This window comes from Castor canadensis, chromosome 3, assembly GCF_047511655.1.
Source record: "Castor canadensis chromosome 3, mCasCan1.hap1v2, whole genome shotgun sequence".
Classification (NCBI taxonomy): Eukaryota; Metazoa; Chordata; class Mammalia; order Rodentia; family Castoridae; genus Castor; species Castor canadensis.
Genome location: NC_133388.1, coordinates 50761096 through 50785056, shown reverse-complemented (window position 1 = coordinate 50785056; position 23961 = coordinate 50761096). Strand labels below are relative to the sequence as shown.

Genomic DNA, 23961 nt, shown 5'->3' with positions numbered 1-23961 from the left:
CTTTTCCATCGAACTTTTGTTGGTTGTCCAACCTGGATGTCATTTCCTCCTTCCTTATGAAGCAATTTTATGCGATGTTTGTTTTCCTCATGTGGCCTGTTTTACTGGTAGCATTATTTTATTGTTACTTCTATAGCTATTGATCTACCATGGTACTTTAAGCATAGATAAATGGGCAGCATTTATCTATTTCATCCCTTAATAGAGAACCAACACATAACATGAGTAGTTTGTTAGGTAAGTTTTTAATGAAAATGCTTTGCTCCATTGAATGGCCTGTCTGCCAAAGTGAAAATCACTTATTCTTTAACAAATGATTATTCACCATTCACTATGTGCTGGGCACCATGTAAGTGCCAGAGGGAACATGGAATTGAAATTGCTTTGCCCACTCAATTATAGGCAGAATGGTTTGTTGAATAAACCATTTCAGAATACGATTTCTGACTTTTTCCTTGGGAAATGTATGTATCTTTGTTCTCTTCGAATATGTACTTATTGATAAATCTTTGATAGTCCTTTACCAAATGTGTAAGGTTTTCATTTTATAAATTTATTTGAAAAGATGCTGATCTCATGTAGTCAATAGGTACAAATTTCCTTCTATAAAATGATGAGATCGCATCATTTCCTAAATCCTGGCAGACTTGTCTTTCTCAAATTAGGAAAGAAAGAACATTTTATTTATTTATTTTTTCCTTTTTCTTTTATTATTCATATGTGCATACAAGGCTTGGTTCATTTCTCCCCCCTGCCCCCACCCCCTCCCTTACCACCCACTCCGCCCCCTCCCTCTCCCCCCACCCCCTCAATACCCAGCAGAAACTATTTTGCCCTTATTTCTAATTTTGTTGTAGAGAGAGTATAAGCAATAATAGGAAGGAACAAGGGTTTTTGCTGGTTGAGATAAGGATAGCTATACAGGGCATTGAGTCACATTGATTTCCTGTGCGTGTGTGTTACCTTCTAGGTTAATTCTTCTTGGTCTAACCTTTTCTCTAGTTCCTGGTCCCCTTTTCCTATTGGCCTCAGTTGCTTTAAGGTATCTGCTTTAGTTTCTCTGCGTTAAGGGCAACAAATGCTATCTAGTTTTTTAGGTGTCTTACCTATCCTCACCCCTCCCTTGTGTGCTCTCGCTTTTATCATGTGCTCATAGTCCAGTCCCCTTGTTGTGTTTGCCCTTGATCTAATGTCCACATATGAGGGAGAACATACGATTTTTGGTTTTTTGAGCCAGGCTAACCTCACTCAGAATGATGTTCTCCAATTCCATCCATTTACCAGCGAATGATAGCATTTCATTCTTCTTCATGGCTGCATAAAATTCCATTGTGTATAGATACCACATTTTCTTAATCCATTCGTCAGTGGTGGGGCATCTTGGCTGTTTCCATAACTTGGCTATTGTGAATAGTGCCGCAATAAACATGGATGTGCAGGTGCCTCTGGAGTAACAGTCTTTTGGGTATATCCCCAAGAGTGGTATTGCTGGATCAAATGGTAGATCGATGTCCAGCTTTTTAAGTAGCCTCCAAATTTTTTTCCAGAGTGGTTGTACTAGTCTACATTCCCACCAACAGTGTAAGAGGGTTCCTTTTTCCCCACATCCTCGCCAACACCTGTTGGTGGTGGTGTTGCTGATGATGGCTATTCTAACAGGGGTGAGGTGGAATCTTAGCGTGGTTTTAATTTGCATTTCCTTTATTGCTAGAGATGGTGAGCATTTTTTCATGTGTTTTCTGGCCATTTGAATTTCTTCTTTTGAGAAAGTTCTGTTTAGTTCACTTGCCCATTTCTTTATTGGTTCATTAGTTTTGGGAGAATTTAGTTTTTTAAGTTCCCTGTATATTCTGGTTATCAGTCCTTTGTCTGATGTATAGTTGGCAAATATTTTCTCCCACTCTGTGGGTGTTCTCTTAAGTTTAGAGACCATTTCTTTTGATGAACAGAAGTTTTATGAGGTCCCATTTATCTATGCTATCTCTTAGTTGCTGTGCTGCTGGGGTTTCATTGAGAAAGTTCTTACCTATACCTACTAACTCCAGAGTATTTCCTACTCTTTTTTGTATCAACTTAAGAGTTTGGGGTCTGATATTAAGATCCTTGATCCATTTTGAGTTAATCTTGGTATAGGGTGACATACATGGATCTAGTTTCAGTTTTTTGCAGACTGCTAACCAGTTTTCCCAGCAGTTTTTGTTGAAGAGGCTGCTATTTCTCCATCGTATATTTTTAAGGAAAGAACATTTTAAATGAAGCTTTAGGGTTTTTTTTTTTTTTTTTGATTTGAACTAGCAATTTTTTTTCATTTTTCTTTTATTATTCATATGTGCATACAAGGCTTGGTTCATTTCTCCCCCCTGCCCCCACCCCCTCCCTTACCACCCACTCCGCCCCCTCCCTCTACCCCCCCCAATACCCAGCAGAAACTATTTTGCCCTTATTTCTAATTTTGTTGTAGAGAGAGTATAAGCAATAATAGGAAGGAACAAGGGTTTTTGCTGGTTGAGATAAGGATAAGCTTTAGGGTTTGTATGGCATCATATGTGGTGACTCAGTGAACACTATTGGTCTACTACCAGATGAAATACAAACTCGTAGATAAGTGATCTTTACTGTGAACTTGCATTATGACTTCACAAATTAATTACCCATCTCACTTACTTTAAACATAAGTGGGAACAGTTTAAATGTTTGTCATTAGGGAACTAGTTAAATGACACGTATAGTCACATAGTAGAATATAACCACAATAAATCTTGTTGTAAATTTTAATAAAAAGCGATCAACAGCACAGAAGAAAAGTAACAGGTATCCAAACAGTATGTATAATATATTTTTATAAAAACAATTGATAAAATATGTAAATATCTGTACACAAAACAACACAACATTTACCAAATGTAAATGGTGTTCATCTGAGGCAAAGGAAGTTATGGATGTCTTTTTAAAAATACATTTTTTGTGTTGGGTTTTTTTTTAAATTATCATATAATAGTTGTATAGGGGGATACATTGTAATATTTACATATGTGCTTAAAATATATCTTAGTTTGATTTATTCCTTTCATCCTTCTCCTTCTTCCCCCCTCCCCACATTCTTAGAAAAATTTGGAAAGGGTGAATAAGGATAAATATGGTGGATTTTTTTTTTCTTTTTTGAAGCTGGGGTTTGAACTCAGGCGCCAACACCTTCAGCCACTCCACCAGCCCTTTTCTGTGATGGGCTTTTTCAAGATAGAGTCTCGCAAACTTTTTCCCTGGGCTGGCTTTGAATCACAATCCTCTTGATCTGCCTCCCGAGTAACTAGGATTACAGGCATGAGCCACTAGTGCCCCACTGTAGTTTGTATCCATATATGAAAATAGAAGAATAAAACCTGTGGAAGTTGTTCTAAAAATATTTTTATTAGTATATATTAGTTGTATAGGAGGATTTCATGACATTTACATATGTGCTTACAATGTATCTTAATTAGATTCACCTCCTTCCATCATTCTCCCTCATCTCCCCCCTGCCCCAGACAGGTTCAGCAGGTTTCATTGTTCTGTTTTCATACACATATACATCAACCATATTCTCTTTATTTCATTTTTAAAAGTGTATATTGATTATTAATTGGGGATTTATCATGGTATTTCAGACATGTATATATTGTACTTTAATTAGATTAACCCCCTGTCTGTCTGCTTCTTTAAAAAACATATATTTACAATGACTATTTTATAATCAAACAATGGTATTAAAGAAAATGGGCAGAATGAAGATACTATTTCAGTTGTCAGTAAGCAGCTGCATGTAAACTACTACATTATGTATAATGTGAATTTTACAGACTTTGAAAATATTCTTAAGTTTAAATTTTATAATGTCAGTCTGGAGGTTTCAAAACAATAATACAAACCTTTAACAGGAATTATATCTTTAGGATAATAAATGTGGGAAAACTCTGCCAGCCAGTCCTTAAGATATTTAAGAGTGTTCTCAGATGATAATCTACATTTTTCTCTTCTGTGAGCCCATATTAAACCTTATGTGCCATGCATGTCCAGGGGACAATGCCATTTAGTCAAATTAGGCCCAGTTAACATCACTGCTAGGCATCTTGAGTGTCTCCGCTTTCCATTTCAGTTGTGTGCATGAACTGATGGACTCAAATGAACCACTATTAAAGTCTTGTTTTTATGAAAGTGTAGCATTACAAAAGGGGTAGATGAAAGGACTTTATAATAATAACCATTTTGTTTTGTTTTTCAGGAAAAAGTAAAGGTAAGTATAACTTCTTTATTGTATGTTATGCATATGAATGTGCTTATACATTCACAAATGTTTATTATGGCAATTATATTTTTTCTTCCCACCTCTTTCTAAACTCAGAGCAACTTAATTTTTATTTCCTTATCTAAAATTCTGGAGGTGAAAGCACAGATTAAGGAGAAATGACTGTGTTCTGGGCTCAGGCATTGGAGACAACCCACCTTACCTTCAGCCTCTGACAGTTCAGCTGCACATTTTACCCTCTGATTGTGAAGCGGGGCTTGCCCCCACTGTGGTGGGGAAAACTTCTTCCTCTCTTTATTGGTTTTATCTAGGATCTGCTGGGTCTTCTACATGAAGGTTCTGAGCAGGTTTGGAGAGCTGATTCCAGCGCTGACTCTTAGGGGGTGGTAATCATTGCCAAATCTAAGTTAATACTAATGCTAAAAATATAAAACATATTTTAGGTTTACTTTGGCTTTTTGAGGTTTTTTTTTTTGCTTTAAGGGTGAGATTTAAATGACTTTTGATATTCTTAAGATTCTGGTTATTTTTTTCCAAAGTTGCCTCTCTTTGTTGCAGGTAGAAGTGATCCTATAATTTTCGGTTTTGAGTAACCTTATTCTGCTTTGGGCATTAACTTAATTCTGTGCTACTTTCTGGCTACTTTGATTTTCTAACAGTATTTGAAGACCTCAGCTTGTTTCTTCTTATCAGAGAAATGATCATTAACCTATCTATGGCACCTATCCTTAGAGAAACTATTTCATTCATAAGTATTGCATTGATTTTAACCAAATATCAGAGGGTTACTATGCAGCATGTAAGTATACACACAAACACATACACACATGTTCTTGTCTGACCCTTGTCAGCACTAAGCACCATCATATTTCTGTCTGTACTAACTTGACAAGTGGAATGTTTCTGTTTTAATTTGCATTTTTATTACTGGTTTGACTCAACAGTTTTGGTCTGTTACTACATTTGCAATTTTTCCTTCCCTATTCAATTTATTTACTCCTTTCAGTGGGCAGTTTAGCATTTTTTATTCATTTTATGAGCTCTTTAGATATGTAAGATATTGCCTCTCTGTCATGTTTGCAACATATATTGTATACAGTTATTTGCATTTTGCTTTCCTTTATGAAGGTTTTTGATAAACAGATGTCTTAAGTTTTTATATAGTCCAATTTATTGCTTATTTCCTTTATCTTACCTGCCATTAATTTTATACTTAGTTTATTTTTATTATCAGTATAAGCAACTTTAGTTAAAAAAGTCTATACCATCCCTATAGCAATTACATATGTGAATCTTTACATCATTATAGTACTTATTTCTTATGTATTTTATATGATAGTTCAGATAAACATTTTATATATTGTTATGTTCTCCTTTGTCATTGTAATAGTTGTGTTACTTTTACCATATTATGCAATTATATATTATTCTGTCATGTTAACTTAGGCATTATTGTACATTTTTATTATTTGAAGGTTTAAAATTTATGAATCTTATTTCTACAAATTCTGTGCCCTGTCCCCATTTTTAGTTATTTCTTTAGAGGATAACCTAAAAGAAGAATTACTGGGTCTAAGTATATTAGCAGTGGTTTTATTAGGTCATAGAATGTAAGTGATATTTTGTTTCTAACATTTCCCTAAATTGCCCTTTTGAAGTAGTGAATGGCATGGAATACTTCCAGCTATATATAAATACTATATCTCCAGAACTACTTTGTAATTTTTAGTTATTTTCCTAATTCAAACAGCACACGAGTCCTTAATTTTTAAAACCTGGACCATTTGTTATCTAGATTAGGTATTTTCCCATTTTTGATTGATTTGCTACCCCCCCACCCCCCAGGTACTGGAGATTGAACCCAGGGCCTTGCACATGGTAGGCCCAAATTTTACATTGTGATGTCACATAAAACACTCTATCCAGAGTTATGAGACTAGGGTAGCTCAGGCAATGCTAAAGCCTTTTAAAGTCTGGACAGCAGAGTGATGTTAACTGAATCCACACCATGAACACTTCAAATTGCAATTTGAAGAAATTGCAATTAAGAGTTGGACCTTTATATTGAAGAGTCTTTAAAACATTGATGACGTATTTTTATAATGATTTAAAACTTTTGAGAAACTTATGTTTTGGCATAATCTTGTGACTTATTTTTCTTTTAATTTCAGAGAACACTTTTTACAGTTGGCTAGAAGGTAATTGGAAGCTTTTAAACAAATTTTAATGATACTTTTTTCATTTTTAAAGTCATGAAACTAATTTAAAATTTATAAGATTCACATATGAAATTTTATCTCCATATTACTGACTTTTTTAGGCCTATGTGTAGAAAAAAGAGCATTCTACCGACTTATATCTGGTCTACATGCAAGCATTAATGTGCATTTAAGTGCAAGATATCTTTTACAAGGTATGTAATGACACTTACTTTTATTCGCTTTTCCACTTATTTTAGGTATCCTTAAAAGTTTTCTTGGTATTTACCTGAATGGGAAAAGACAGATCTGACTGAATATTAGGAAAAAAAAAAAAACCCATTCTTAAGTAGAAGTAATTGGGAATGTGGAAACCATTGGATAGTTCTGCATATTATCAGTTCACACCTTCTCTTAAGAGACTGCTCAAAATTATACACATCACTTTGGAAATATTCTTTTATTTTGTTGCGGGAATTAAAATAGCTTCTGGTAGCACAATTTGTTGTTTGTTAGATATTATTGTGTCAGAGCCTTCTTATTTGTGTGCTAGCTTTAATGGGTGCAGCATTTCTTGCTGCTCTCTGTGGTGTAGGCATGGAAGAATCAGACCATAGTTTATAATACAGTTCTTCTGTTATTAAAGGATTTTACCTCTTAGAAACACAATAGTAACTTTGATTTTAAATAGTGCTCAAACTTGTCAGTAATTTTAGATAGTCATTTTTAATTATATATTTTGGTTTTATGAATGTTTGCATTCAGAAACTTGATTTTTTAAAAAATATCTGCTTTCTCAGTAAAACGTTGAACTCATTTTGATAGGTTCCAGAGCACAAAATCTTATTATAGAACTCTTAAAGGCTAAATTATGAAACATTGTTGTCTTGGTTTTATTATGTATTTTAAAATACAAAATGAAATTAACTTCTGTCAGTATAAATAACCTAATGTAATTAAAATGAAAACTACCACTAGTGGCACTCACGACCATACTCCCAGCTTCCTGGGAGGCGGAGATGAAGAGGATCGCAGTTCAAGGCCAGCCCACACAAAAAAGTTAGTGAGACCTTATCTCAACCAATAAAAGCTGGGCATGGTGGTACGTGCCTGTCATTCCAGCTTCCTGGAAAGTGTAATGTGGTTCAGGCTGGCCCAGGCATAAACATGAGACCCTTCTTGAGAAATACCTAAGACAAAAAGGGCTGGCAGGTGGCTTAAGTGGTAGAGCACCTGCGTAGGAAGTGCAAGACCCTGAGCTAGACCCCAGTACCACCAAAATAAATGAATAAATTAATTAAATTAAAATTACTTAATTGGAAAATTCAGTTTTTGACATTTAATTCTTTCTTCCCAGAAACATGGTTGGAAAAGAAATGGGGACATAACATTACAGAATTTCAGCAGAGGTTTGATGGAATTTTAACTGAAGGAGAAGGCCCAAGAAGGCTTAAGAACTTGTATTTTCTCTACTTAATAGAATTAAGGGCTTTATCTAAAGTGTTACCATTTTTTGAGCGCCCAGATTTTCAACTCTTCACGGGAAATAAAATTCAGGATGCAGAAAACAAAATGTTACTCCTGGAAATACTTCATGAAATCAAGTAAGTTATGTATATTACAATTTATACATTAGTATATGGGTAATAAGTGGTACCCCAAATTAAGTTCTTAAAATGTCTTTAGAGGAAGGAAAAATATTTGTAAGATAATTAAAAAAGTAATTTTGCTCATTGGTCTTTTAGAATTGAGTTTCATTTCTGTTCTTGTTTTGAGCTATGTACTAAAAAGCACACAGTTTTAGTTTTAATAGCCATTCTTTTAGTCCTCAATACTTGCATTGTTTTGTATTTAGTTATTTGCATTGTTTCATATTTGAATTTGAGGCCAGACTTCTACTAATGTAATTAATTAGCATTTGATTCAAGATTCAGTGTTGGTTTTACTCTTTTCTACTCTATTTTAACTATATTACTTATCACTGGATGATAAAATATTGTATCATCCAGATTTTTAATATTTATAATGCATGAAAATGAATATCCTGTTTTCTACTCCATTTTAATTATATATCACTAACCAGTACAATACTGTATTGGCAAGACTTTAAATATTTATAATACATAAAAATGAGTATTCCCTATTTTAAAATGCAGGTCATTTCCTTTACATTTTGATGAGAATTCGTTTTTTGCTGGGGATAAAAAAGAAGCACACAAACTAAAGGTAATTATACTTTCACTTAATTGTTAGAAGTAGAGAATAAAATGATTCTTGCCAGAGGTTGGGAGGGGGATGGATGAAGGCAAGGAGTATGTTGATGAAAGGGTACAAAGTTTTGGTTAGATAGAAAGGATAAAGGTTAGCAATCTGTTCCATGGAAACTGGTGGTTGTAATAAATAGTAATGTATTTTATATTTCAAAATTGCTAAAAGAGCAGATTTCAAATGTTTTCATCATAAAAAAAAGTATGTGAGATGACAGATTTGTTAATCTGACTTAACTATTCCACATCATAAACATAAATCAAAACATCACATGTACCTATAAACATATATATTTACAATTTAAAAAATAAACTCATATATTTGTACTTAACAGCAAAGAAAAATAAACTCATATATTCATACTTAACAGTAAATCTTGATATATATCCTGAAATTATAAGAAAAATTGGAGTCATGTTTTTCTTTTCCTTATAAAAAGGAAGGTCCAACTTGAGGTGTAGTTTGAATTATGTTCAAAATAATAAATTACTAGGGGCTGGGGGTGTAACTCAGTGGTAGAACACATACTTAGCATGCTTGAGGTTCTGGGTTCTATTCCCACCACCAAACAGATCAAGACAAAATGATAGCAAGTGGTACACTGTGTGTCACTGTGCTCTGTAGGGGTGGCTCTTACATTGATAGTCTGTGTAATAACTAGAGAATGTCAGTTAAAGAAAGGGGATTCAAAGCATGAGTGGCATTGTTGCTGAGGAAAAGCGAAAATGATGCTGCTTAAATTAGAAGATCATCATCAAGAGGAGCAGGCATAGTGTGATGTTTTGTCATTCATCTTTTTCAGTGGGAATGAGAGGCAGGCAGCAATGCCAGCATGTGGTTGTGAAAAGAACACAACTGATAGCCCATAAAATGGGGTCTAGTCATTGCCTTGCTTCTTTTTCCTTTTTCATGTTTATTAGCATACATTCATTGAATGGGGAGATTCCTTACATTGTACATTGGTTAGATCGCCCCCACCATCTTCCCCACCTTGACCCTCTCCCCACTTCACTTAAAGCAACTGCAAGAAGTTTCATCATTTATTTCATATATGTATATGAAGACTATCAACCATGTTTCCTCACCTTTATCTCCTCCTTTCACCCCCCCCACAATTAACACCCCCACCACTGTACCTATTTTATAGTCTTGTCTTTTAATTCCAGTGTCAGTGTTCAAAGGGTTTTCTTCATATATCCCAGCTGTGAGAATACTTTACTTTTTTGCCTTGCTTCTTAATAGGTATACAACTTCGGGCAAGACCATTTCTGTGCAAATACTGCAAGAATATTACTAGAAAGACTTAGTAAAGACTCAAGACTGAGTAATAATCTCAGCTACTCAGTAAGCAGAGACAGGAAGATCATGAGTTCCATGCGAAGGGTAGCAAAACAAAAGGGCTGGGAGCATGGATCAGTAGAAGAATAAAACCTAGGTTCAATCCCCAGTACCACCAAAAAAGAGTCACTGTGTAAAGCGTGATTTTTTATCATAAAAGGGAGAAATATTTTCTATCCTCATGGGATTTCTAGACTATCTGGGGAGTCAAATAAAATCAGATTGCTGTTGTCTTTATAAAACTATTGATAAGTAAATGGAAAATGCCCTTAATATCACTGAGTTTGATCTGATTTCACCAGAATACTGATAAAAATCTTGCTCTGTTATTATTTCTTTTCATGATGAAAAAACCTGATTTTCTGCAGCTTACAAAGAAAGTACTTTTTTGCTGTTAGATAATAGCTGTCCTTGACCTCCCATCTATTTCCTCCTTAAAGTGTTCTTGCTACAAAAACATACCTCAGTGGTTATATAATCTCCCAAACAGCTTCCAGGAACTAGAAAATGAGGGGGAAGATGCTGCAATAAGACTGCTTTTTTTCCTACTATTTTCAATATGTTCCTTATTTTAGTTCACTTGCTGGTGTATTGGAGGATGTTTTTGACATCAGCTCTTTTTAGACTGTGCCAATTAGAAGTATTTCTCAGTGTTTTAATTTGGTCAAAACTCCAACAAAACATTCAGCTTTCATGTCCTGTGAAGAAGGTTTATATAGAGTATCCTTAAAGAGAATTTTTCTGAATCTTTTACAACCTCCCCCCCCCAAACCAAACAACAAGAAAGCATGTTAATATTAGAGGTTTACTTTTTACAAAAAAATAGTTTCTGGTAAATATCATAGACTTGAACAGTCATTTGTAAATTCATTTAAAAGTTTTCATTGTGATTCCTTTATGCATTATAAAGAAATGGAGAATTATTTAGTGTTCAATTCAAAACAAAATAGGGTCTCCCTGGAAAGCTTATAAACATTTGAGAATTTGGTCAATAATTGGTCAGTTGATTTCACTGAATACAAATGACAGTGTATGATCACAGCATGTTTAATCATTCTGCCAAGTGACTATAATTGAACATGTTTGGTGAGTGCCTATAGTCCAAGCTACTTGCGAGGCTGAGGCAGGAAGGTCACTTGAGCCTAGGATGGATGGATGGATGGATGAATGGATAAAGTGACGACCTAAAACTGTATGCCTAAAAAAGGAGAATACTTAAATGATTTAGGTTCTGGTTATTTTAAGGATCTCAAATTTTTCTCATCTAATTTGCTCAGATTACTGGACATGATTGTTTTTTGTGAATCTTCTCCTGTTTTGATCTAGAAAATTTCTAACCTGTTAACTTGGTTCTAGCACATTAAGTTCACCTAGGCAGAAGGTGCATGCTGTTTTATGTGCTTGGTTTCAGTTTTATGTTTGATTGTTGTAAGCAACTGTGCATGCTATCTGTTCATGTCATGTAAAGATGTACTCAAGAACTGCTACATTTAAGTATTTAAGTTACTGTAGATTCACATGATGAATTTAGACAATGTCTATAAAAACAGACATTGTCAGCAGATGTTTCTGACATTACAATACAAAGACTCAAAGTCAAAAACTTTCAAAGTCTGTCTCCATGACAGTGTATTTTTAGTACCTATTGATTGTGAAACTATAATTGCCAAAACCCACTATGCATTCAGTAACACTTTTTAATAAAATTTTATCTTATTACTTATTTATATCCATTTGGAAATTTATAAATCATATGCATGAACTGTTTCTCTGTCTATATTTAATCTTGCCTACATATGGCTTATGTTGACCCTTATAAAAGCTATGAAGTCCTCAAGAGGTCAGTAGCTAATAGAATGGAAATGTGCTTTAGAATAATTTTACTACTCCGTAATTATTAAAGGTGTGATTTTTCTTTAAGGTCAAAACACTAGTTAAGGAAAACCTTAAACCAAACCATGAAGTCTGGCTGGATGTGGTGGCATGGGTGCCTATAATCCTAGCATTTGGGAGGCTGAGGCAGGAGGATTGTGAGTTTGAGGCCAGTCTCAGGTGCATAGTGAGTTCCTGGCCAGTCTGGAAAAAAATCTATCTGGAATAATACTTTTAGTTAGGATTTTTTTAAGGTTTTAAATTAGGATTATCTCTTACTGAATAGGTTCAGAAACACCAGATTGAGAATATTGTTAAAATATGACAATAATAGTAATTTGGGCTTTGTACTAAATTTAATGGAGACTTATCTGGAGTTTTATTAAAAATTGTTTGCATGTTATAGCTGTTTCAAAGTCTCAAGCTGCATAAAGCATCTGGGAAGCTATATCTCCAGAGCAAATTGAGTTCTGTTTTGAATACAGAGGATGACAATCTTTGCTGATGTATTCCTAGTTTTAAATCTGGTTGAGTCCAGTGTATGGTTTATCAGATTATAAACAGAAAAATACTATATGTTTTTGTAAGTTATAGGCCAATTGAAATAATGAATATTCTATCTGAAATGTATGCCAATTTTCTGCTTAAAATACCAGAAGCTTGGGATTCCACTCTAAGACTAGGACAGAGAAAGTCACTTGGATGATCAATTAATAATTTCCACTAGAATAAAAGAAGGATGTATTTCTGACTTCCCTTCTTTTTGTCTTATTCCTTAAGGACCTGGAATAATGTTGCCCTATTATAAACAAATTAATACCCAAATGTTCATGGATATATATACATATGTATTAAGTGATAAAGAGAATAACACACCAAATTCAACATAGTAATAGTAATAGACCATGGGATACCGACATTTGGAGGATTCTTTGGGGGCTTCAATTGAACTTGTAATGGTTTCTTTCTAAAACTTGGTGGAAGTATATGTAGATATTCATTATATCCTATACATTCTTATCGCTTAATAATAAAGTTAATAATAATAATAATAATAATAAAAGAAAATATGAGTGTTTTACCTAACCAGTTCCAGAAAGAAGAGTTATAATTTAACTGTTATCTCCCTTTTTTTCACAGTTCTGGGGTTTGAATTAGGGCCTTGTGCTTGTTAGGCAGTTTCTCTACCACTTGACTCACTTTCCCAGCCCAAATGATGCCTTCTAAACCTCTCCCTCCACCATATTGACATATAGTTAATAATCACATACACCAGGACTCATCAACTAAATTACTTCTTATATTTTTGTAGGTAGTTTAGTTTCAGAGTAAGGCAGGCTTGGCTTCTAAGATTAACATTGACTAGATATGGGAATTTAGGCAAGGTACCTAACCTTTAAAAATTTTTTTAGGGATACAGTTTATCTACTTTTGGATTTGTGGTGAAGATTAAATGAGATTGTGTATGTCAAGATTCTCTTGGGTAGGAGACAGATGCTCAATGAATGTTTGTTCTCTTCTTTTGTTTTTACTATCCCATAGTACCTTGCCTAGCTACAATGAAAATAGAAGGTACTCAGAAAATACTTATTAGTTGACTAAATGTTATATCATAATAAAATTTTGTTGAATTGTATTTTAGGAAGACTTTCGGCTGCATTTTAGAAATATTTCAAGAATCATGGATTGTGTTGGTTGTTTTAAATGTCGACTATGGGGAAAGCTCCAGGTAGGCGAATGTAGCTCAGTCTTACTTCTCATTCATCCTTTGCATGATGAATTTCTCATTTTTCTTTTTTTCTCATTTTTATTATAGACTCAGGGTTTGGGCACTGCTCTGAAGATCTTGTTTTCTGAGAAATTGATAGCGAATATGCCAGAAAGTGGACCCAGTTACGAATTCCATCTAACCAGACAAGAAATAGTATCATTATTTAATGCATTTGGAAGGTTAGTTTGAATGTATTGAAATTGTTTCTGCTAGCCAAGTAAGTCTAATGCAACAGGTATACTCTCAGATAAAAGTAGGTAAGGAATATCCTTTTTAGTGAAACTATCTTGTTTACAGAATTATATAATCTTATGAAATACCTCAAGTATGTAGATATATACAGTCACCAGATGATTATTCTCATCCACTGACTTTTATATTCATATGAATTTACGTCTGGATTTCAATACTCAATTGAATTTGTACAATTTTTCTAACTATTTTTGTGCTGTTCAATTATTTTTGAGGATCTTTGAAAAATCTCTGAATTTGTCATTATGTAAAAAAGATAATTCTTCTAAAAATAATTATTTTCTATCAAAATTATTGGCGCAAAAGCATGAAGTAAGATACATTAAAAATTTTAAGGGTTGGCTAAATGGCTCAAGTGGTAAGGGCACCTGTCTAGCAAGTGTTATAGCCCTGAGTTCAAATTCCAGTGCTGCCAAAAAAAAACCCAACCAACCAAACAAACAAGACACAAAAACTTTTAAGTACAGATGCAAAGAATGTTGAGATTTTGCAGTGCTGGGGATCAAACACAGGGCCTTGCACGTGCTAGGTAAGCACTCTACCACTGAGCTACATCCTCAGCCCCTCACAGTTAACATTTTTAAGAACTACATTTCTTCACTTAAAAAGTTTGATTTAATATCTTGGGCTTGACCTTCAAAATGATTTCTGTAGCACCCAGGATATTGACAGTTGTGTTTCATTGTGTATCCACTTCAGTCACACTGGAGAGCAGAGCTACAGGAACACACACACACACACACACACACACACACACACAAATAATAAGAAACAAATTTTATTTTTTATAAAAATCAGTGAAAATAACTTGGTTACACATTTACTGTTCTCATTCTTTATATATCAATAGTTTTGATTCTTTGTTCATTTATTAAATCATGTATTATTTTAAGGTATTCATATACTTGTGAATATTTAAAATATATATTTTAATATTTCTATACTTTAATGATAAACATGAATATATTTATGAATACTTAAAATACTTAAGTATTTTATACTAAATACTCATGTACTTTAATACTTCAATATTAAGTGATTATAGTTATATTTAAAATATATATTTTAGTATCTGTGTACTTTATATTCATTTTAATACTTTAATATTAAAAACTAACTTGTAGACTATATTTTGCCATATCAAATTAAGAACTAAAGTACATCAGACTAAATGGTTTCTGTACCTTTCAATTAGTTGAAATAAATTACTTTTAAATAAATTTATATACTTTAAAATTGCAAAGTGAATAACTTTTACAGAGAAAATTTACCTAAGATGCTGTCTGAGTGGAATTTCTTTGGTTACAGAATTTCTACAAGTGTGAAAGAATTAGAAAACTTCAGGAACTTGTTACAAAATATTCATTAAGGAAAACCAGTTGAAATATGCCTGTGTTCCGGAGGCCAAAGAGTGGAATTTCAATCAAAGGCATAATAGCAATGACAGTCTTAAGCCAAACATTTTATATAAAGCTGCTTTTGTAAAAGGAGAATTATATTGTTTTAGGTAAACAATTTTTTAATTGTGCTAAGTCTATGTTTAATATTGTAAGTAAAATACTTTGATAATGTGGTATAAATTTTAAAGTTAAATATTGAACAAAAGCAGGATTATCAGGTTCATATATGATAAAACTAAGTAAGTAATGTCTTAAGCCTCTCAAACTAGAGTTTTGTGTAAAAAGTAATAAAAATAAAACTGTGGCAAATAGGACAAGTATTTAATAGAATATGCGAAACAGTTTCATGAGTGACCCATAGTTAACAGTCTAGAATTTCTTAATACATTTAGGGCTCTCAGATTTAGTAAATAAAAATACAGAAGGCCTAGTTAGATTTGAATTTCAGATAAATAACTCATTTAAAAAAGTAATGTATGTTGCAGGCAATATTTGGGACATACTTATAATACTAAAAATGATTCATGATTTGTTTGAAATTCACATTTAACTGAGAGTCCTGTGTTTTATCTGGCAACCTTAAAATATATTGGTATGAAACAAATCACTTTTAGGGTTATATTGCTATTTTAATTGGGTTGTTTTGGTATGCAGAAAGGTACATAACTCAAAGGCATATGAGATTTCTAAACATTGTGAAAAGTTGAATAGATTATATATTTATTCTCATAATATTTTCCCTAATACTGAGTAAAATTTGGGGGAAACTTTTTATTTTTATATAATTTCAAATTTACAGAAAAGTTTCAAAAATAGTACAAAGAACTCTTTTACTCAGATTCACTAATTGTTCACATTTGCTTTATCTTTTTTTTCCTATGGGGAATTGAACCCAAGACCTCATGCATGCTGGGCAAGCATTCTATCACTGAGCTACATCCCTAGCCCATTGTTTTATTTTTCATGCTCTCTTTGTATGTAGACATACATATGTTATTTTTTCCTTAATCATTTGAAAGTCAGTTATAGGCAACATGTCCTCCTAACCCAAAATACTTCAGTGTAATACTGAACAATTTTCTAAAAATGATTTCTCAGAAAAAAAATAAACAACCCTACACATCTGGAACTATATTATAAGCCTTAAAATAAGGAATCACTTGAAGTCCCAATCTAAAATTTTGAATTTTGTTGCTCTTTTTATGCTGGATCTGTATAGATATAAGACATACAATTTTTGTTTTTATACATGGAATTTATCTTATTTGCCTCCCTAAAACTGAACTGCAATTTTGGGGTTTTCATTAGTGGAAGCTCTTCAATAATAAAAATATTTGAAGGTGTGTAGGAAGTAATATCACATGGTAATTATAGAGAAGAAGAAATGGTATACTTCGAAATTATGTGCAGGTCTAACATGTTGAGATCACATTAGTAAAGCAGGGTTTATTTATATAATGGTTTAGAAATGACACTTTACACTGCTGTATGCTTTTTCTTCTCTGTGTTCCTAAATCCTGGTCTAGTGCCAAGTACATGGTTGGTATCCAATAAATATTTGTTGATTGAATATGAATATGTATTCAGTAAATTTTAAGTGAATAATCATAGAACTAAGTTTAATAATAGGTGTCCTATTTTCCTTTCCCCATCACTTTTTATGAATAGAGCAGGAAAAGAAAGACATTAACCCACTAATTAAGTCAATCCTCTTGGAGATGCAAGGGACTAAATAATCACCATATATAAAACTTTAAGGACATTTGTAGTACTTTGAAAATATAGATAGGTTTAAAGGGCAAATATGTGTATATACTTCCTCGCCCTCTTTTCTAATCCATTGGAAAGAGTATTCCTACTTTCACTTGCCACCTCCCACTTATTCCTTAACTAAGAGCTGGCATTGGTCCTGTATTCTTACCAATTCCTTCCAGTGAGTCTAAAATCCTGATTTAAATCCACAGTTCAGTTCACAAGCCATTTCTTAATTTGTCTTTTTGTCTTGGTTCCTTATATTTTGCTTGCTCCTGGACTCCTGAAGGAGTTTCTTCCCTTATTCATTTAAATGTTATTCCTCAGACTTTCATTCATGCTGTCTTAATTACTATACTACTTCTCACTGTTGGATAATTCTAGTTCAGTGATTCATAAATCCCTATTTTTAGCCCAAATTTCTCAATCCATGTGGCTTGTAACTTCATGTGGTTGTCCCACGGTCACTTGTGTGTATCTTCAAACAATTATTTTCTGCAAAACCTACTTTCATACCTATGTTTCTTTCTGTGGTTATTTAGAACCATCATCTTTTTAATTTTTATTTTTTTATTATTCATATGTGCATACAATGATTGGGTCATTTCTCCCCCCTGCCCCCACCCCCTCCCTTACCACCCACTCCGCCCCCTCCTTCTCCTCCCCCACCCCCTCGATACCCGGCAGAAACTATTTTGCCCTTATCTCTAATTTTGTTGAAGAGAGAGTATAAGCAATAGTAGGAAGGAACAAGGGTTTTTGCTGGTTGAGATAAGGATAGCTATACAGGGAGTTGACTTGCATTGATTTCCTGTGCGTGGGTGTTACCTTCTAGGTTAATTCTTTTTGATCTAACCTTTTCTCTAGTTCCTGGTCCCCTTTTCCTATTGGCCTCAGTTGCTTTTAAGGTATCTGCTTTAGTTTCTCTGCGTTAAGGACAACAAATGCTAGCTAATTTTTTAGGTGTCTTACCTATCCTCACCCCTTCCTTGTGTGCTCTTGCTTTTATCATGTGCTCATAGTCCAATCCCCTTGTTGTGTTTGCCCTTGATCTAATGGCTGCATATGAGGGAGAACATACGATTTTTGGTCTTTTGGGCCAGGCTAACCTCACTCAGAATGATAGAACCATCATCTTCTAAGTTTTCTCTGTTCATTCCTCTCCTCTACCTTCCTCAACCTATTAGTGTCTATGTTCTACTGTCATATCTCCACCCTTCTGGTATATCAGTCTTTCCATTTTTATTACTTACTTGAGGACTATATAAGCCTGTCTCCTTATAACTAGCCTGTCTCCTCTTTGTTGCTCCACAATGTTACCAGATTAGACTAGAAGCACTCAGACATTGCTGCTTTTTGCTTAATACCATTCAGTGACTTCATGAGCTTTCTGGAGAACTGAAGTGTTTAGATTGGTGTACAAGGTCCTCTCATGTGTCTTCCCCACCTAGCATTCCGATAAATGCCCCATACAGCCAGGCCTCTCCACCCTGGTGAATATTGTATTTACAGTATTCTTCACATCAAGTGATCTATCCCTCCTTCCCTACCTAGAAAATTCCATGCACTCTTTTTTTTTTTTTTTTCTTTTGGTACTGGGGTTTGAACTCAGGGCCTATACCTTCAGCCACTCAGCCAGCCGTGTTTATGATGGGTTTTTTTTCAGATAGAGTCTCACAGGCTATATGCCCAGGTTGGCTTTGAACTGTGATCCTCCTGATCTGTTGCCTCCTGAGTAGCTAAGATTACAGGAGTGAGCCACTGGCACCCAACAATTCCATGCATTCTTGTAGGCTAGCATAGGCATCTTCTCTGTGAAATCTCCCTTGCTCCATTCAAGGAGAGTCACCCTACTTCCTTTTGTGGCACCACTGTAATTACAACCTACCTCTATTGTATCACTTATTGTACTGTATTGTTTCACTTTTTTAAAGTCTCCTTTACTAGAATGTGAGCTCCTTAAGGGCAGAAAAAGGAACTGTATTCATTTTGGCATCTCTGTGGCGTAATTTTTGGCATATGAACATTTAATAAATGTCTGTTGAATAAATTGCCTTTAAAGTGACTTTATTGTATTAGAGGTTATACCTTCATTCCCTTCACTTTACAGCAAGGATCAGCAGACTTCCAAGAGTTTATAGGCTTCAGGGGAGTCAATAAAGATGAAACTGTATTCAAAATTTGATGTGATTTTTGGTGGGCCATGAAAGTCGTCTCTTCTGAAAAAAGAGAGCTTTCAAGGGAAAAGGCAGCCTTTCTGAGGAACTTCTTGAGTAATGAAATAACTACTGGAATTATGAGCTGGATAAATTGACTCATTAAGATTCCAAGGGGAATGAGCAAGGTGTCAAATGGGTATGTAATACTCAGTGTGAATGCAGATGTGAATATAAAATTGGTATGCAACACTAGGTGGTATGAATGAATCTTGATGTAATTAATTATGAAGTCACTAAAAGCAAACTACTATTTGTGGTTTTTCTTTTTTTTTTTTTTGGTGCTAGGGATCAAATCCAGGGCCTTACATATGCTAGGCAAGTGCTTTACCATTGAGCTACAGCCCACCTCTGTCTGTAACTCTTGATGTTTTTCTCTTTTCTAGGGTAACATGAGCATTCTTAACTTATGTGATAGAAACTCAATAGTGTCCATTAAGGGAGATTAAGAAAGTCAGACCTCCAAATAAAAGCACAGACACTTTTATTTTTACAGTAGTGTTTTGTTACAATTTGTGAAACAACAAATAAATACATTCATTGGTCACAGCTATATTTTTAGAACCAGTTTGAAACTGATCACATAGCTGAGAAACACTGTTAAATAATAAAAAGGCAGCTATGCATAAAAAGCCAATTTAACTATAAATTACATCTTCCATAAAACTACAACCAGCTACAATGAGTAGTAAGAGTTTCAAAATTAATGGCCACCAAATGAAATAAATGATAAGAGCAAATATTGCTAATCACTATAGAATTACACACTTAAGCAATAAAATTCACTTTCCTAATTAATGAACATGAGAGGAAGGTTTGAAATTGTCGTCATGTGCTTCAGTGCAGGATGAACAGGGAATCGGTAGCCCTTTGATTTTATAAACAGCTCCTTCTTTCAAGACCAAACTTAAAGTGCTCCTAGTGCTTTGAAATTTTTAAGCGAAAATTGGGCCAGAGTTTCTTTTTTTGTCTTTGGTGATGTATTGTGTGAGATGTGTATATGCAAGAATTTAAGTACACTAGTTAGTAATAAGGATAAACTTAGAAATATATTCAGTAAAACTGATGAATGCAGCTAAAAGACCCAACATGCTTTTTAGGAAAAAAATTTAAAGTAATCAATCTTTGCATACCTGGTTAAATAGGAACTGTAAAAGGAGCCTTACTAGAAAAAAATTTATCACCTCGAACCCGAGGATTAATAAAGACAACATGGATCTTTTCAGATAGCTCTAGATAACTAGGTACTTAACATTATCAGCAAAATAAATAGTTGGCATTCTGAAAAGAAATCTAATAACTGAAAAGAAATCTATTATTGTAGTAGAAGTATACTTTTAGGGTGTCATCTTAGTACCAAGATTAACTTCTGTAATATAAAATTTTAAATAATTTGGTTATAATGAGAGAACTTACAAACAAATGCCAAGTAATGTTTATAAATAAGTATGCTTCTGATTGAATTTAAATTCTTTTGTATCATATACAGAAGAAATTCATTTGGCTTTGTATCAGCCTCCCAAGAGATAAAGCATTAATAATTACATTTTTTTCTTAGTTTCACCTACTACTACACTTTTTTGAAGTTACTGCATCACAGTTATTAAAAAGCTAAAAGATATTTTAAGAATAGAAATAAAAAAACTTCCTAATCAAAGTAGAAGTCAGAAAAGGACAGTTCTGAAGAAATAGATCAGCAATTGTAAGTTATCTGTAAGCCTATTGTGACAACTTCCCAGTGTTGCCTGTTCCCTTGGCATCTTGAGGTATTCAGTATCTACTGTCCACATAGACACCGGTAGAAAGTGCGTTTTAAAATTCTGTATTGTCTTAGCCTACCATGCATGTGTGTATGTGTGTGCGTGTGTGCATATGTGTATGTGTGTATATGTATTAGACTTGGAGTAGGACATTCACAACAATTTTGATGTCATCCTAAAAGTATTCCAATACTGTTAACCTCTGGTTTTATTCTTATCTAGTTGTACAATTACAATGTTTGCTTATATAGTCCAATGCTGGAATTAATTTGGATTCAATTTAATTTGGTTTTACCCATACATAAGGTATAAAAATGTGAAAAGTAAAGGAGAATTATGTCTTACAAAGTATTGCACTTTAATTCACTGCAGTAATGTATCATGATTAAATTTACCTGAGGATAATCTCAATTCAATAGGTTTAGATTAGCTATATTTTGTTTTAGATAAATCAAATGCTTTAAAAAATGTATTCTTGTTTTAATTTAGAATCATACATCTTATGAATAATTCTTAAATCCATCTGTAAACTTGTTTAGTCCCAAGAAGATTCTACCAAAATCTCCCTATACAAAAATCACTATTGCTTTCTTGAGGAATCATTTTTAAACTACTACATATGTCTTAATCATACAAAATAATCACTTAACCAATTCTATCTGAAGTAGCCACACAATTTTCACTGGTATATTTTCCTTCTGAAAAAAAATTACTGTGGCCTCCCAAAGAACATTGCTGGTCATCACTGTAAAGGATTGCTACTATCATTTAAAATGATTGTTTGAATAATTTCAACTGGTATTTTAAAAGCATGCTCAAAAGAACTATCTTCAATGATTACATACGTTTAGATTTTTAAAAAGAATGATGCATTTTTATGCCTTAATTCTGTGCACTTTTCACACTCTAAAACTGTAATTGGATAAGGATACCAAAGAATATATAGACTTTGATTTTTGTAGAAAAATTGCCTTCTAATTTGATGCACACTAATATTCCAGTGTGAACACTGGTATATGACTTTGGGGACTGCAGTATACTCTTTCAGAACAAAGATAAAAGTGCAAATATGCATTTGATGTTCCAAAGTCCATATGTTTGGAGGCCATCAAGTGCCTTAAGATCAATCTCTCTTTTCTCCTAGTTAGAACTTTCCATTTACTTAATTTTATTATGCAGAGGCCAAAAGAAATGCTGTGTTCTCCACCAAACAGAGCCACATTTCTAGATTTTGTTTTCAGTTGCAACAGATAATGGAATGTTTTTGTAGATGGAATTTAAACATGTTGAATAGGCATACACATTCATGAAAAAAAATTCAAGAATCACAACTTGAAAATGCTATCAATTTTGTGGAGTTACATATAAACTATGGTGACTGTTCATATCTAAGTTACTACAAGTAAACAGCAAAGGAGCAGTGTCTGTCATAGGTCCGTTCAGGTGAGGAGTGACTGTGTAAGTGTTGCTGCCACACCCAGTCATGGTGCCATACCAGCCCAAACTTTGCGAATTTGATACACTGCAACAACAACAACAAAAAAACAGGCAAAGAAGCCATAGGACTGTGATCAAGATGTGAGAAGTCACATTGGCATTTTTAACATTTTCAATGAATTTTGTAACAGTATCAAATATACTGAAATATGTTCTTTGCCAAATAACATAACTTTCTAAAAAATTTAATGACTTTTACCTGATATCTTTGAACTAAATCACATATTCTAGAAGAACACATGCCTTTCAGAGCTTATCAAATAACAATAATAAGTATTTGTTATGTACTAGGTCCTATTCAAAGACATGTATATAAGTATACAAAGGACACATATACTCACTTAATTGTCACATCCTATAAGATAAATTCTGTTATCATTCCTACTTTACAGATGGGAAAACAGGTTCAAAAAACAGGTCAAGCAACTTGTCTAGATGAAGTTAGAATTACCAAAAATGTATGTGAAGCTGAAAGAATTTTATGTAGATGTATGTTAAGGTTCTCTCTTTGCTATGTAGCTAATAGTGTACTAGTTAAGGATGTGAAAGAGAGGGTATGGGAAAATTTCTTATGGCATCTAAGCTTTCCAAGAGTTTTATCTAGGGTTTCTTTGTGAATTCAGACCAGCACTAAGGATCTAAAAACTGACACAGAATCAGTACATTAGTATTCCTTCTCTGCTCATTCTCCTTGTTCTCTCCAGGATCCTGAAATGAAATGGCACCATTTTACTTGCAAAGACATTTCTCAAATAAAGGTAATATATAGGCTTTGAGTCAAATAGTTGTTCACCACCTGTTTAACATCTGCTTTAAGCTCCAGAATTCCATGATCTTACTTACTGACATGTACTATCAAACTACCTTTTTAATAGTTAGGTTAAAGCTTAGACTTACTCTTTTCAGTCTATTTCAGTACTAATTCAGGATAAGTGACTTTTGTTACATCTACCTTCCATCTCTTGAACTTCCCAGTCTTGGCAAGTCATCATCACTATCATACCGTCTTGGATTGTCAAAAAAGTAAGCTCTGGAACTGTAACTGTGGCTATTTATCATGCCACCAGCTGCCTGTGAACAAAGTATTAGAAAGCATATGGTGAAGGTTTGCTTCTCAACCATGAAAGGGGGCCCTTATACTTTGCATTATACTTGGCAAAATAAATGTTACACACTCTTTAAAAGTAAGGAGAACAATCATTGGAGGAGATTATGATATCATACCAAATTCTGGTTTAATCTCTGTGCCCGGAAAAATAGTACCACTGACCATGCTGGCACATGTTCCCACAGAAACAGGACCATTCCAAATACTATATAGTCTTCTCCACTTACGTTCTCTGCACGAGCCTGTC

General features: G+C 33.8%; 2 protein-coding genes across 3 annotated transcripts in view; one reads left to right on the top strand and one right to left on the bottom strand.

The window, feature by feature from the left end:
- Ero1a (endoplasmic reticulum oxidoreductase 1 alpha) overlaps positions 1-16951 on the top strand; it is a 41952-nt gene extending 25001 nt beyond the window's left edge. The window contains exons 9-15 of the mRNA XM_074067952.1: positions 6454-6480; positions 6603-6695; positions 7838-8084; positions 8637-8706; positions 13601-13687; positions 13775-13908; positions 15290-16951. Coding sequence (XP_073924053.1) covers positions 6454-6480; positions 6603-6695; positions 7838-8084; positions 8637-8706; positions 13601-13687; positions 13775-13908; positions 15290-15350 — 719 coding nt within the window. The 3' untranslated portion in view covers positions 15351-16951. The remainder of the gene's footprint in view (positions 1-6453; positions 6481-6602; positions 6696-7837; positions 8085-8636; positions 8707-13600; positions 13688-13774; positions 13909-15289) is intronic.
- Positions 16952-19816: 2865 nt separating this feature from the next.
- The window catches only part of Gpr137c (G protein-coupled receptor 137C), a 56429-nt gene continuing 52284 nt past the window's right edge, over positions 19817-23961 (bottom strand). The window contains exons 5-7 of one of the 2 annotated variants that reach the window (XM_020160054.2): positions 23831-23956; positions 23559-23677; positions 19817-22631 (exon numbers count right to left, since the gene is read on the bottom strand). In XM_020160054.2, coding sequence (XP_020015643.2) covers positions 22454-22631; positions 23559-23677; positions 23831-23956 — 423 coding nt within the window. In that variant the 3' untranslated portion in view covers positions 19817-22453. Of the gene's footprint in view, positions 23315-23558; positions 23678-23830; positions 23957-23961 lie in introns of both variants that reach the window. The other variant, XM_074067953.1, reaches the window with a different exon arrangement.